This window comes from Armigeres subalbatus, chromosome 3 (assembly GCF_024139115.2).
Source record: "Armigeres subalbatus isolate Guangzhou_Male chromosome 3, GZ_Asu_2, whole genome shotgun sequence".
Classification (NCBI taxonomy): Eukaryota; Metazoa; Arthropoda; class Insecta; order Diptera; family Culicidae; genus Armigeres; species Armigeres subalbatus.
In genome coordinates this window covers 22,131,167-22,147,984 of record NC_085141.1, presented here as the reverse complement: position 1 = coordinate 22,147,984, position 16,818 = coordinate 22,131,167, and the positions used below count along the sequence as shown (strand labels likewise).

Genomic DNA, 16,818 nt, shown 5'->3' with positions numbered 1-16,818 from the left:
CTGCGGCAAGTGCTGGCAGCGTTTGTTTACAAAAGTAACAGCGTTGCTAAATCGTCTGCAAAAGTATTCGCACATCTCTTAATATATATCCTATAGGATCCCTAGATCCAACTATCTCCGGTCCCACGTACCTGATTGTTTTTCAACTTTAAGGCAGGTGAGGTGCAATAGTGTTAGTTCCGTGAGGATCGCTTCATTGTTTCACACACATATTTCGAGCAACTGTCATCTCCGCTAGCGATATTTCTTCTCCGTTTCGCTAGTGGCGCCATCTACATCCAAGCACTCGAATTTCTGAATTTTAACACTCGTTTGCCCACAACGCAAAATCTTCAACATCATGCTTGGCGTTTGTGAGAGTTGTGCCAACGAACTTACCGAGGATGGAGCAGTTAAATACGGTGGTTTTTGCTCGACATGTTTCTGCCAAAACTGCTCCAAAATGGATAACATTATCCGTGATAACTTAGGAAGTAATTCAAATTTGTTTTGGATGTGCAATGCATGCAGTACAATGATGCGTAGTGCTCGGTTCAAAAATGTAATGATATCAATGAACGCCTCAAATGCACAAAGTTTCGAAGAGCTGAAAAACGAAATCCGCTGTAGCGTATTAGATGAAATTAGGCAGGAAATCCGGACGAGTTTCAAGGAGTTTATTGAAGTCGTTCCGAAAACTCCTGCTCCTGTTCAAACTGGTATGTTCTCCGGATCCTCCAAGAGAAAACGTGACAACGATGGAAAGAACGAGCCAACCCCAAAAAGAATGGTTCGTAATCAACTACGTCGTGGTACGGATATCTCCGCTCAATCTAGTGCCATTGGTGTACAGGATCTCAACAGGTTCTGGTTGTATGTCTCTGACATATCTGCTGAAACACCCGATGATCTCGTCACGGAATTGATACAACAAAGATTAGGCTCCACTGATCTAAAAATTGTTAAATTAGTTCCCCGGGGAAAAGATGTGCGCTTCCTAAGCTTTGTGTCTTTCAAAGTGGGTATGCCGATGCATCTGAAGCAGAAAGCATTGACGGATTCTACATGGCCTAGTGAAATTTCTTTTCGAGAATTTGAAGAAAAGACTAATTCACGCAGGGTTTTTTGGAAACCGGCGATACCTTCCGGTACTGTGACAGAATCCAGTTCTCCGAGCGTGCGGAGCAACATGACGAGCAGTACTGCAGATCAACGCATGTAACAAATAACGCTGCAGCATCTCCGCCAGATATTTCATCAATGTCTGTAATCGCCAATTCCGAAAACACTGTCGTGAAATTCGTAACCGTTTACTACCAAAACGTGAGAGGAATCCGTACTAAAACAAACGAGCTTTTACTCAAACTATGTACTTGTGAATACGACATTATTGTGCTCACTGAAACGTGGTTACGCTCCGATGTCGCTAGCTCCGAGTTTGCAGCAAACTACTCAGTTTTCCGTTGTGACCGAAATGCCGCCTCCAGCGATCTTCAACGTGGTGGAGGGGTCTTGATTGCAGTTAAATCCAGCTTAAATTGCAATTCAGTGGAACTCGCCAACTGTGAAAATCTCGAGCAAATTGCTGTGCGTATTAAACTACAGAGAACAACGCTCTATGTATGCGGTATCTACCTCCGACCAAACTCCCAACCCGTACTGTACTCTACGCACTCCTGTGCTGTACATCAAATCTGTGATATGGCTTTGGACTCAGATCAGATCGTCGATGTTGGTGACTACAACTTACCACAGTTGGCATGGTCGTTTGATGAAGACGTAAACAGCCTGATCCCTTCGAATGCATCATCCGAACAAGAAATATCTTTGGTTGAGACAATGGTTGGCTCTGGACTATATCAAATCAACAATCTGCTAAACTCGAATGGTCGCACTCTTGACCTGGCTTTTGTAAGCGATCCGAATGCCGCTGATCTTATTCAACCGCCGACACCACTTCTTAAAATGGACAGTCATCACAAACCGTTCGTCCTTCATATCGAGGTCAATGACAATTGTGTGCAGCACGCTAGGATCTTGTCCACTCCGATAGCTTAGATTTCGACTTCCGGCGATGTAATTTTTCTGTCTTGAATAGCGCAATGTCGAGCGTGGATTGGACGGAAATGATTCATGCTACAGACACCGATTCCATGGTATGTATTTTCTACGAAAAAATATTCGATATTCTGCAGACCCATGTTCCGCTCAAAAGGAGAAGACGAGCTGCTTACCGACAACCTTGGTGGACACCTGAATTACAACATCTCCGGAACGTTATCCGTAAGTCGCGTAAACGCTACTTCCGTTCCCGAACGAATGAGAATTTGAACAGTCTTCGCTCTCTCGAATCGCAATACAGTAATAGCCAGGAAATTGCTTTCCGTAGTTACATTGTTCGATTAGAGACATCTGCAAAAGAAAATCCTGCTTCATTCTGGTCCTATATCAAAAGCAGAAAAAGCACAAACCGTATTCCTGCCGAAATGACTTTCAACGACGCCGTTGCTGACTCACCAGAAGGAGTTGCGAACCTGTTTGCGAATTTTTTCGAGAGTGTATACAGCACTGCTCCAAAAACTTTCTCTCCGACTAGTATGAGTACAGGCCCGGCTTTCGACATGAATTGCCCATCCTTAGTAGTGAACCAGAGGAATATTTTGTCAGCTTTGCTGAATCTCGACGCGTCGAAATGATCTGGTGTGGACAATCTACCACCGCTGTTTTTAAAAGAATGTGCTCCTAATTTGCTGTTGCCATTAACGCTTATTTTCAATAGATCTATCAATGAGAGCACTTTTCCAATAGCATTAAAACTATCCTCCATTACTCCGATCTTCAAGGCTGGTGATAATCATGCTGTGGAAAACTATAGAGGTATTTCGATATTATGTTGCCTGGCCAAGGTGTTTGAAGGTCTGGTTCACAGCGTTTTGTATACAGCTTCTCTTCCGCTGATATCAGATATGCAGCACGGTTTTGTTAAAAAGCGCTCGACAACAACCAATCTAATGACCTTTGTGAATAATCTCTCTACGGAAATTGAAAGTCGTCGACAAGTGGATGCCATATATTTTGATTTTTCGAAGGCGTTCGACAAGGTTCCTCATGATCTCGCAATAGCCAAATTCCGACACCTTGGATTACCCGAATGGCTCACTGGATGGCTACAGTCTTATCTGAGTGGAAGAAAGGCGTTTGTCAACATAAATGGATCACGTTCTCGCACTATTGCCATCACATCAGGCGTCCCTCAAGGCAGCGTTCTGGGACCTTTGTTGTTCATTCTCTTCGTGAACGATTTGTGCTACCGTTTAAAATCGCATCTGTTGCTCTATGCCGATGATCTCAAAATTTACAAAGTAATCTCATCGTATCTTGACTGCTGTGCCCTTCAAGCTGATATTGACGAGCTTCAGCTATGGTGCATCGAAAATGGAATGGAACTGAACGTTGGCAAATGTAAGGTTATTTCGTTTTCACGCCGCCAATTTCAAACTGAGTTTGAATATTGCGTCAACTCGGTTGCCCTGGATCGAGTTCAAACTATCCGTGATTTGGGTGTAATTATAGACAATAAACTTAGATTCAATGAGCACGTTAGTACGACAACAGCAAAAGCATTCGCGGCACTGGGATTTATTCGTCGCAACACATACGGTTTCACGGATGTTCACGCTCTGAAGGCTTTATACTGCTCGATCGTTCGTAGCATAATGGAATACGCAGTGTGTGTATGGTCACCCCATCACACAACTCAAATCATTCGTATGGAGAGGGTTCAACGCAGCTTCGTACGATACGCACTTCGACAGCTTCCATGGAACGACCCATCTAATCTTCCAGACTATTGCAACCGTTGCAGATTAATCGATTTAGAAACATTAGATTTGAGACGAAAAAAACTTGCTAGACTTTTCATGTTTGATCTCATCGTGAATAACGTAGATAGCCCTTCACTCTTGAGAAACATCAATTTTTATGCACCTTCTCGTCAGCTCCGCGTGAGAGACCTTTTCCTTGTTAGAAGACATAGAACTACCTACGGTTATAACAACCCACTTGACAATTGTGTTAGACTTTTTAATGTTAGTGATGTTTTTGATTTTAATGTGTCAAAGTCCGTGTTTAAAAGTAGAATTAGAAACTTAGTATAGAAATCAGTCTGTGGAATTTATAAATTCGAGACGAAGACAAGAATAAATAAATCATATTTCTACGTGCTATGGAAAGTATTTGATATTGTGGAAAATAAAAAGAAAATGTGTTTCCTATCTCGATTACGCCCTAACACGATGGCCCATTCAATATCGAGTAAGGGAGAGATCATTTTAGTATTTTTCATATTCAATACCGATCTATTATGATGAAACTTATTTCTCTGAGATTCAATATTTTCAATACTTGCTTACTTGCTGGGCACATCTTATCCTCTATGAGTCTACGCCAAAAGTAGTATCCTCTTCCGGTAACTATGTTCGTGGAGATCATGACATTATATCCAGTATGAACAAAAGAGCGTATTTAAAATCGAGTTTACCAGAAATCAATTAAATGTTCAATGTTAGTCCTGACAACGGAAGATGCCAAGCCTTCCAAAGATTATCGACATTCAATTATCGTCGCCTCATTTAAGTCCCAATTATTTTCAAATTTCCTACCCAACCTCAGGCTTCACCACTTCAGCTAGCGACCTGTTCCTAATTTAGTGCCGTCGAATGTACTCCAAGGCGGCGGCGCACAGTCTGGCGAAGCGCTGACAACCATTGATGGCAAACCTGTGACATTGATCTCCGGCGTGTGTTGATCGCAAGATAATCATTGCTATTAAGTTAGTAAGTCTTCGCTGAAATCCTCCGTTCGTTTAGGAACGGTTACGTCGTGAGTGCGCGAACCTTCTGGCTGACAATAATCCGTCGAGTGACAACGCAGGAATGTTAATATGACAAGTTTACACGCCGCGTCGCGCTTTTAGGCAGGTGTGCGTTCGTGCGTGCACCATCTAAAGCCGAAGCCGGTGTTCATTCATGAGTGTTGGGCTAGGTCCTCCGGAGGAACACCGAACCGCGCGCTGTTGGTTCAAACCGGCTTACTTTGATTTAGCGTCGCTTTGAATGTTGCGAGTTGTAAAAATGTCAAAGCCTACTGGTGAAGCTCGCGCTGGCTGCGAGCTGCACTATTGACGATGGTCGTAAAATCGGCAACTTTATGCGGTTGACATGAGCGGTATTGTAAATGGCGATCGCGCTGATAAAGAAAACAAAATAGCAAAAAGAAGGGGAGGCGGATTTCATTTTCCATTCATTAGCACGCTTGCCGTTTGAGGCGTTGCAGGTTGATTAGTTGCAGTCGGAAAAGTTGACTTGAGCCCCACGATGTTTGCAGTTAACGGATAATTACATGCAGATCACGAAAGGTAGAGTTCGTTGGATGGAAGTGCCTGAGTAACTGTGACGCCGATGAAACAACGTTGACAATTGCAGGAAGAGGGTGCTCATAAAAAGTTATACTCATATCCGATATGTTTGACATAGTGGTAATGTATGTGGATTATGTTGTTGAAGTGAGTGGGTAGACCATCCCTGAGTAATAAAATATTTATTTTATATTTGAGCCTCTTGAATGCTCCACATGGTTCAAGGACTTCTAGAAAGGGATATCCTTTTAAAGATTTACCATACTACGAGTTTTTTCTATGGCATGTGTTAACCACAATGTGCAAATAACGAGTAAAGTGTAATATTTTTAACTTATGTTTATTATTGATTGCATGAAGTTTGAGAACATATGCCATAAAGAGGAAGGCAAGGTGATGTCGGATGAACAAATGTCGAGATTGTAATAATTTGCAGTGGCGCCGGGAGTGGGTGGGACAAGTAGGACATGTCCTACACGCTACGCATGAATTTGCCTGGGTGGAACAGTCAAAGCATTGTCTTACCCATGATTATGGTAAGAACATATGAAGTCATTGACTAGCAAGGATCTGTGTGTTAATGGGAGTCATAAGTATAATCATAGACGTTTCTGGGATTCTAAAGAAATAGAGTACTGACTGTTCTTTAGAACTTCAGGCACTTTATAATTTCGATAGTGCTCTGGATGTCTAAAGCAGGGATGTTTTCGATTATTTAGTAATCTGCGCTCGATCTTTTTTTAGTTTGTCAAAATTCCCCAGGCTAAATTTCAAACTGTGTCGTACGTCGTACTTTCAGTGTGTGTCATGATTTGATTTCCACTAATAACAAAGTTAAAGTGCTAGTTGCAGTAGCTCATAATATATGATATGACTAGTGCAAACAACGAACAAAGTAGTAGAAAACCTTCGCACTAGACGTTCACATTTTGGAATTCAGCCTCTGGAATGAGTTATTGACAAACTACTAAATGATCTAATCAAGATTACTAAATGATCGAAAATATCTTTGGTCTAAAAATTTTCCAGAGGTAAAAAAATAGTAACTTTTGTTGAAATTAGCAAATGCGATTTAAGACAAAAATAAAACCTATGATAAATAAAGTAAGTTTAATTGGATTATTAGAAGCCCACGGAAAAAAGTTTTGGAAACTGAAGAGCCATGAACAGATCTGCTCCGTCATCAATTCTGAGCTTCCATGAAGATTCTTAGACAATCATACGATTTCTTGGATTTTTGCTTTGAATCGGTAGTTCTATTACCCTTTCTGATCAATGATTGAAGCCATTGAATATTTATACAAATTTCTGTGATCCATGACTTGTACTGGAAGCTGGTAAAAATGTTCGATAATCGTAAGAATTCAAAGATATATGCCATGCTTCTTAGCAATCCTCAAACAATCTTGGAAAAACAATATTTGACCTGAAAATCATAGAGAATTTCTCAAATTATGTAATTAGTCAATTAGTCTGTCCGTAAAGATCTTTTTAAGTCCTTATTTATAATTTTTAGAACTGATTAACTTGCTGCCGCAAGCATGTCTGTATCATATTGATATGGATGAATATTGGACAGTAACTGTCATGCTTTTAGTGGCAATATTGGCAAAATGTGCATCGATTTCGGAGACAAACTCAGTGATCTAGTTGCTACCGCTTTTGCCTATAAGCAGGAGGTCGTGGGTTCGATCGCAAGCTCGTTCCTTTCCAAATCTGTATATCAAAACCTTCCGTGGCACCAAAGTTCAGCCTTGTAACACCCACGAATATAAATAGATTTAAGCTAATGATAGTACCCAAATCGACATTTTTTTCCTACCCACGACTCGGAACATGGATGGGCCTCTGATAATAATTTGCAATACATGTTGAGGTTCACAAAATTTGATCTAGGTACCAAAGTTATCCAAATATTTCGTTGCTTTTGCCACATTGCTCCAAAATTGACTTGTCATATTTCAAAGCAACACGCATGTTGCAAATCAGTTCCTAAACGTCATATATGAGTTACTACAACCTAATAAGCATGAATTACTTTGGTTAGATCATTCTTCTTCTTTCTGAAACTTGTTGAGCTATACTTGCCAATGCATGAATATGTAGCTTGTGTGGCAAGCATAGTAGGTAGATTGCAGACCAGTGGAAGAGGCTTTCGTGCGTTAAACGGGCAATTGAAAGAATAAGAGTGGTCATAATCTCTGTAAAAACTAAGTACTTATTGACTGGCAGAGAACGTGGCAGTCCTAACGGTGTTGATCTCGAGATAGAAATGGATAGGATGCGATTAGCGGTTGATGACGAATTCATATATTTTGGAACACTCGTTACATGTGATAATGATGTTAGCCCCGAGGTGAAAAGACGTGTTGCGGCTGTAAGTAGGATTTTCTACGGTTTGCTATCCGGGAACATGTCCAGAATGACTGGTCCGATATGGGTCGTTCAGTACTTGTTTTGCTCGTCTTCGACCGAGGGATAAGCTCGGTATAAAAATGTGGACCTCGAAAGCCGGGATTGATCGGCTTCGTATCGATGATTTCGAAACGGAAGGTTTTGGCGTAGGACTACGTGCCAATTTTTAAGAGGCTGATTATTTTTTAAATAAATTACAATTTAACAATAACTTACACTTAACCCGTCTCGGTTGGGATCCGGGAACATGTCCAGAATGACTAGCTAAAGTCTCGCAGCCTACAGACACGGACAAAACTAGCTCTGTATACATAGTTGCTTCGTCCAGTCGCCACGGCCATGAAGCATGGGCGTTGAAAGATGCAGACTATCGATTTCACGGAGGGTTTGAGTTGAAATAGTGAATGGTTGAAATGGTGAATGGCGAGACGCATGAATCACGAGTTGTACCAACATGTATACAAAAATGAAGACATCGACATGCTGATAAAATACGCAAGATCAAAGTGGGCTGGACATGTAGTGCGTATTCCGGAAGAGAGACTAGCAAAAGTCATGTTTATCAGCGAACCTGGAAGAGGATGTAGACCCCGCACTTGCTGGCTGTGTGCAATCGAGGAAGACGCACGTGTGACCGGCGTGCGGGAAGACTGGCGACTGGCGGCCCAAGAACGAGCGACCTGGAACAAGACATTACGTTCGGTTATGCTCCGGGCAACACGGAGTGTACGACCATCATAGGTAGGTAGGTAGGTGGCAAGCTTATCTCGACGATCCGACGGGTAGAGATGGACGGGTTTCACATTTTATAAACCCGAACCCGACTTAGAAATTCCTTTCAAACCCGGACCCGACCCGAACCCGGAATGAAAAATCTTATCAAACCCGAACCCGACCCGTACCCGACAATTTTTGCAGTCTTAAATCCGAGCTGGACCCGAACTAATTTTTTGGCGGAAAACTCAAACTAGATATTTTATATTTTTCTTTACACCGAAAAGGGTATAGGCCCAAACAATGAACAAGCCTTGTTCTGCGAAGAGAACTAGATGAATCGATCAGGTGGCGATGTGTGGACCGAACTAAATGGAAACGACTTTTATGCTTACTACAAAGGCCTTAGTTTGATAAATAATAATACTACAGCATATTTTGGCTTACACATTTGTGCATTTTTTACGATTTTGGTTTATAGTTTTAATGTATATTGCACTTCTAGATATTCTTTAGTCTAATGCCTCAAATTCATCTCATACTTTTATTGTTAGTTACAATTATGCTATCCGAGATAACACATTGCTTGAAAGACCTAAACATTAAAAAAAACACAATCGAATGTTGAAATTTTACTGCAGAGTAATGTATCTAAAGATAGATACATACGTATTCAAGCTTTTGCGGTAATGTGATTGAAGTTGATTTGTTTGATTTGAATTAGGACTTTTTTTTGTCTGATAACAAAGTGGCCTTACATTCAAAAGCGATAAAATCCGATAAACATCGAATGGGAATGTTGTGGCTGCGCGTCCCCCGCTTCGGTGGCAATGTTCACTTTATTGATGACGAAAAGCATGCCTGCTGCCGCACAGTGGGGTGAAAACAAATAGCAGTTACCTTTCGATTTAATTTTTTATTCGTCGGACGTATTGTAGATCTCGCTTAAACTATGATAACCACTGAAAAATTTTGATTTGGATTCTCTTCTACAGTCGACTCTCTACATCTCGATGTTCTGTATCTCGATATCTCTCCCTATGTCGATGGTTTCCTCAGTCCCTTCAATCTACATATATTTTGGCATTTCACATCTCGATAACCCTATCTCGATATCTCTCTATCTCGATGTGTTCTGATCACATTTTGTTCTGGATTCATCCTCCTTATGTCGATATGTTCAAATTTTTAGGCTTCTAGACTATCTTCGGAGAATTACAAACCAGTGGCGTAGCCAAATGGTCTGGGGGGGGGGGGGGGGGGGGTCTGAACATTTTTTTTTCCAAAAAAAATTTCTTCTAAAAATTCCGTCTCTTGGGGGGGGTTTATGCCCAACCCCCCCCCCCCCTCCGGGGGCTGAGCAACTGTAACAAACATATCAACAACAGGAAATGACATTTGTTTTGTTGTCGTTTTTCATAGCAACGAGCTTTTTGGATCTAGTACCCATTTCAGTTTTCCTTCCATTCCTCGATCTCTCCCTATCTCGATGGTCCCTTCAATATCGAGATGTGGAGAGGTGACTGTATATATATATATATTATATTTTTTTTATTCCTTTCTTTATTTGTTATGCACTCTGTGTTACTCATCCGCTACTGTGCAAAGATCTACTGTGGTATTCTGCTGTGCAGACTCCACACAGAATCTATTTTTAAATTTCCATTACCTTTTACCATCATTGTTGTCGAGCCAGTCCATCTCATCGTTAGTCCATTGTGTCCATTTTTCCATGTCGAGTGTCGCCTGGCGTATTGTAGAGCTCCATAATCGTCGGTCTTGGGCGATGTTCCTCCAGTTTTCCCGAACGTTCATTGTCCCCAGGTCCGATTCCACCGCGTGCAGCCAGCGTGTCTTGGCCTAACACGAAGTCGCCGGTCCCTATAGGCTTCTCTGTTAAATATTGTTTTCGCTATTCTTTCTTCCGATATTCACACTAAATGACCAGTTCCCTAAAGTCTGCCGTATTTTATACGATTCACAATATTTTGTTCTGTGTATATTTGATACAGCTCATGATTCATGCGTCTGCGCCACACACCATTTTCTGGTTTTCCTCCGGGTATTGTACACAGCACTTTTCGCTAGAAAACTCCGAAAGCTCTCCGGTCGGCCTCTTTTAACGTCCATGCTTCATGTCCATAAAATGCCACTGGTAGAATCAGAGTTTTATATAGATCAAATTTCGTTTCCGTCTGCATGTTGCGGGACCTAAGCTGGCTACCTAATCCGTAAAAGGCCCTTTTCACAGCAGCAATACGTGTTTTCCGTTCACGGGAAACGTCATTGTCACATGTCACAAGCGTTCCAAGGTAAACAAATTCTTCAATAACTTCAAACACGTCCCCATCAAGCACTACCACAGGACCAACACCACTAGGTCTTCCTCTATCTCTACCTGCCACCATGTACTTTGTTTTGTTAGAGTTAATGGTTAAGCCTATCCGCGCCGTCTCCTTCTTCAGTAGGACAAAATCCTCCACTACTGCACTGCGATCGATTCCAATAAGGTCGATGTCGTCCGCAAAACCCAGGAGCATATGTGACCGTGTGTTGCTAGTGCCGTTCCTCTGCACGCCAGATCTCCTAATAGCGCCTTCGAGTGCAATGTTGAACAATAAATTCGAAAGTGCATCACCCTGCTTCAATCCGTCTAAGGCCACAAACAAGGTTGACACTTCGTCTGCAATTCAGCGTTGCACGTATCAGTTTCGCCGGAAAACCATGTTCGGACATTATCTGCCACAGCTCATTTCTCTTCACTGAATCGTACGCTGCGTTGAAATCAATAAACAGATGGTGAGTCTGCAAGTTGTAGGGAAGCATTCAAATCGTCGTCTAAATACTGCCTTATCACTATGCGAAATTTCCTTCGTCTATCTGTTGCGGTACTCCTCGGCTAAAAAGTAAGCTTTTCTTCTTATCCGACTGCCATATTGCATGACGCGGTAGTTATTGTGGCTGGTCCACACATCCGGATACTACCCATCCGAATACTCCCGGATAGCACATTTCAGATTGAATTTATTGCAGCTACTCAAATATGACCTTATTCGGTCGTATGAAAGTCACAAATAATCGTTTACAACAAGCGTGTTGCTTGGGCTGACTCAGTGAGGTTTGGCAAACCTTCACCGAGTGGTACTCCATTTCCAGTGTTAAAGTATTCAAAAAATGCCTGATTCCCAGCACAAGATCGACAGTCTGAAAACTCCCATCCTGTCATGTCTACGTTGGCAGTTGGGAGATTTGCTGTCACTTTTGGCAGCAACAGGAATTCCAACCTTCTCGAGAATCCTGTCACTCGCGACTTTACGGTTGAACCCGCAGTTGGTTAACTTCTTCGTCATAAAATTGCACTCGGAGCCGGAATCTAGAAATGCTCTGGCCGGAACTCTGAACAGAAATGCTACCGGAAGCCATACGATGATGCAAGCAGAAACGGATTGCCGAAGCTCCGAGATCCAGCGAGCAACAGTACCCAATCGGAAAGGTCGGTTACACCAAGTGTCATCCAATGTGTCCGAAACAAAAGCATCGTCGATACTCCTAGCAACGGCCTTCGTCCTTGTGGAAGGAAAAGATGGAGTCTGGGAAGCAAAATAAAGTTCCATAAAAAAATAAAAATTTTCCATAAACAATTGGGAAATTGCCAATAAAGAAATCAGGGTGTGAGCAATAAATAATTATAATTTTTTTCCAAATAAAACAAAATTTCCATAAACAATTAAGAATTTTCTACAAAACAAAAATAAATAAGCACTTTTAAAAGCAAAAAATGCAATTATAAAAGAAGAATTTTCCGTAAAGAAATAAAAATGTTCTTCGAAAAAAATACAAAATTTCTATAAATAAATCAATATTAGCATTAAACAATTAGGTACAAAATTTTCCACAAAATCAATATTTTTTTCAAAAAATAAAAATGTTTCCACAAAATAATTAATAAAGAGCAATAAAAAATTAAGAAAATTACCATAAAAAATACAAGAAAGCAATAAAGCTGATGAAATTTTACATGAACTTTAAACGCTTTTAAAGAAGGGGTCATCTATGGGGAAAAAAGCACAGTTTGATTGCTTTTTAATATTTCTTTGAGGAAATTTTCTTATTTATTTATTGCTCTTTATTGATAATTTTTTGGAAAAATTATATTTTTTTATCTAAAAAATATATTTATTTTGTGCGAAATTTTGTAATTTTTTATTGCTAATATTGATTCATTGATGGAAAATTTGTATATTTTTTTTCGTGAAACATTTTAATTTTTTTATGGGAAATTCTTCTTTAATAATTGCAATTTTTGCTTTTAGAAGTGCTTATTTATTTTTGTTTTGTGGAAAATTCTTAATTGTTTATGGAAATTTTGTTTTATTTGTGGAAATTTTAAATTTATTTATTGCTCATACCCTGATTTCTTCATTGGCAATTTTCTATTTTTTTATGGGAAATTTCTATTTTTTTAGGAGGAGTTTTTATTTTAGTCACCAAAATGCGGTGATTGCCCTTACAATTTCGGCACGTCTATCGGGAAGGACAATCCATCGCCCGATGTTCACGCTTAAAACAGTTCCGGCAGAGCAATTGTCCCGTAACACCTTGTCGCGATCGGGTATAGACATCAGTTGAAATCTCGGGCATTGATACAGGAGGTGATTCTCTTGGCATGCTGCTTAAGCTGCTTGCTATCGTGTGTTTCTTTAGAGAGTCTCATGCGACCTGGTAGTTCTTCCGCGTAATTCCCAGCGAGTCCACAAGTGACTTAGCTTCGCCTGACAAGCACCCCTTTAAGGTAGTGGAACTTTTTCACTGCTTTCCTATGTATGAGCTTATGTTCCTATGTATGAGCGACAAATACAGGTCACGAAAACTCACCCAATCAGCGTAAAAACACTAATAATCGAAAATATATTTAAAAAAATAGAATAATATAGACAGTAAGACCAAATAGTCTAAATATGGACCTGAATAACCTAAAATAATGTTCGTTATCAGAAAATAGTGTGCACAACCCAGTAGCGATAAACTGTAATCGATTGTACAAAAAATACGGAAGATAAAAGCACCTTGTGCTAGGAGGTACGGAAGATTGGGTCGGCATCGCTTCTTCGCCGATTCCCATTTCCAGTTTGGGCAATCCGCCTGGGTGCGAACTATCGTTTCGTGGCTGCGCGCCACAATAGTCCACCTGGAGAGCGACGCCTACACGGAAGAAAAAAAGTACCCAAAATTGAGTATTTTTAAACTTACTTTTGAGTTATTTTTTCTCTTCTCTTTCATCCACTCTTTCTTTTGTTGTCAACAAAAGAGCCAAACAATCCAACGACGCCAGTTCAATACGGGAACCCAATTTTGAGTTTTATTACCTGAGGTCGAAATTGAGTGAATTAAACTTACATTTGGGTGAATAAATTTTCCGTTGGGTACTTTTTTAACATGGGAGTAAAGGCAAACTACTTCGACCCTACTTACTCAATTTTGGCTTCCCGTACGGATGTTCGAGGTTGGGTGAATTAAACTCACTATTGGGTAGTTTATTTCTTCCGTGTACGGAAAAATTTCTGCCTCGTGCGTCATGCTCCACTCCGGTGTTTCTAGCGATTGTTTTAGAAGGTTTAGGGCCATTTGTCCGAATCCCGTTTGGCTGAATAGTTGAAATACGATTCCTTATTAAGTGTGTGAAGTGAGTAGTGGGATGCAAAAAAGTGAAAAATGACAAATAAGATATGAGTAGCGTGAAGTTGGTGGTAAGATGTGAGATGTGATAGGTGATAAGTGATAAGTGAGATAGCCAGTAGCAAACAATGATGAAGGAAGGACAAAGAAGAATCAAGGAAGAATAAGGAAAAAGGAAAAAGGAAGAAGGAAGAAGGAAGAAGAAAGATAGAAGAAGGAAAAAGAAGGAAGAAAAAAAAGGAAGGAGAAAGACGGAAGAAGGAAGAAGGGAGAAGAAAGAAGGAAGAAGGAAGAAAGAAGAAGGAAGAAGTTCTCTAATCTCAGTTATCAGTTCACTTTTCTCTTTCCACTTTTCACGTCAGCAATTCGTCGGCCGTTGCCATTGCATGTGGTAGCGACGCCGATCCTATACTACCAGAGCGCCCTTCTTCCCGAGACATCGACACGCAGTCAGGCGCACGCCCAACTCCAGGGATTAATATCCGTTGTACCATCACTAGCGTAGCACCTCTCGAGCATCCGACGACAACGCAAACTGGCAAACGACCATCGGGCAGCTACGGACGCCTCACCGCGAGGGCTACCGACGAGAGCACAGACCAGGCAAAGCTAAGCGACCGACACGAAGGCTAACCACCGGTTCGCTACCAGAGCTGTCACCTCGAATATCAAGGAGTTTCTGTAAGTACGCCGCATGTTATGATATGGTACACCAGTTGACTAGACTAGAGTTGTAGACTAGATGACCATTGTAAACTATAAATAAGCGCAACCAAAATCCAGAGTGCACACAGTTAGGATAGCAGTGATGACACTCCTAGGGCAAGAGAGAAGTAGCTTATGCTCCGTATACAATGGGACCAAAATTGAAATGAAATGCCCGTGGATTTTTTTTTTTAATAAATGTTGTTCAACAAATCAAGTTTCGAACCAGAACACATTGTGATACATCGCTGAGTAAACTAATATTATGCTTTTGGCAACTGACTCAATCTTAGATTTCTGTTTTCAAATTTACAAATACCAAATAGAGAAATTTGGAATTTAGTGTTTCGGTCTTATGGAGAACAGGGTTTCTGGAACGTTCGTCTTGCTGTGTGGTTGAAACTGCTAGCTGCGCAACAGCGCAACTCGATCCGCAATTCCTAGCAGACGATTGAATCGTCTGGCGCTAAAGCTCGGAACTTTAGAGACCTCAACAAGACCCTCCTTAATGTCGTGTTCGGAGGAGACGGCCTCATCCGAATCAGCCGTCTCCAGCTGCTGCTCGATCCGCAGCAGCTCGGAAGCATTACTTCTTCCCGCGAAATACATCACAAAACCAGGGGGAGAAGGTGGAGCACTGAATCCCTACCCCAACATGTGCGACATCTGGATTTGGTTCTAAACTGTAAACAACAGTGTTAATTCTCTACCACCTTTTTGTTATGGCGAGGCAATTTTTATGCACACTTTTGTTTTCGATATTTTATTAAAATTAAACACTCAATGATGCAGCAATATAACGATGTGGTATGCTTGAGATACCTCCTAAGCTTCGATGCAGAGTACACGAGCTTTGTTCGCCAGTGACAGGCGTATGAGGCCCTTGCACAAAACTGAAGGCTAACTTCGCTCATCTGTCACCCTCGCATCTGGCACTCATCACCAATCTATATGCCCTTTTATTCATTTTATATATTTTATCATACCCGTCTCAATCCCTACACTTACAACCCAATATTTTACATTGTGTATGATATTATTGTGCTTCCAGTTGAAAACCGAAGTGAGCTCTCGCGACGATTGAATTTTTCCTTATTTCCTGATGTCGCAACTGCATCGCGACTAGTGCGCATCTATGCCACCGCCGTGGGCCATGATGCGCACTAGTCGCGACGACGTAGTTTCGACAAAAGGAAACGGGAGAAAACTCGATTGTCGCGAGAGCTCACTTCGGGTTTCAACTGGAAGTACAATAATGATACATCAATCGACATTAAACCAGTCGCTGCGGGGATAATTTTTATGGTCGAAAATTCATAGCTCAATTTTTCTAAAGCGTCATGGCTCGCAGATGTTTTTTCACTTAGCATAGCATAGCATAACTGACCGCACACTATCCTGGTTTAGCTGTCGATATAGACGTTGGATGCGCCAGAAAAACAGTCTGGGACTTGACATGTTTTTCAGGCAGATATTTTTTCACATAAGTAAATTTTTCTTATGATCTAACAACGAACGTAAATGATCCAAATTTTAAAAATTGTTTTTCTTATAATAATAAATTACACTGATTATACAACAAAGCCACAAATCGACCACCTTGTAAACCACGTGCCTTCTCCAGAATTTTTTCAAGGGCACGAATTAAGAGAATCACAACGCGCATAAGGGTAAACCAATGGCAGGTTATTTCCTTACTTATGTTGAACAATCGACTTCCATTTCAGGACTGTCTGAAAATTATTACATCAGATTTGGGTCGTGAGGGTCGTGGATTCGAGTCCCATCGAAAGGAAAGTATTGGAATACATTTTCTGAACCCACATTTGTCGACCAAGTGGGCGAACTCAAACCAACTGTCATCATTTGTAACCTAAAAGATAATGCTAATCAAAACAAGTAAATTGTAAAGA

The 16,818-nt window shown here is 41.0% G+C and overlaps 1 protein-coding gene across 1 annotated transcript; it reads left to right on the top strand.

The window, feature by feature from the left end:
- Window positions 1–340: 340 nt before the first annotated feature.
- On the top strand, window positions 341–1,201 carry LOC134221507 (uncharacterized). Its single transcript, XM_062700704.1, has one exon. It carries the CDS (start codon window positions 341–343, stop codon window positions 1,199–1,201), a length of 861 nt encoding a protein of 286 aa, XP_062556688.1.
- The last annotated feature ends 15,617 nt before the right edge of the window (window positions 1,202–16,818 follow it).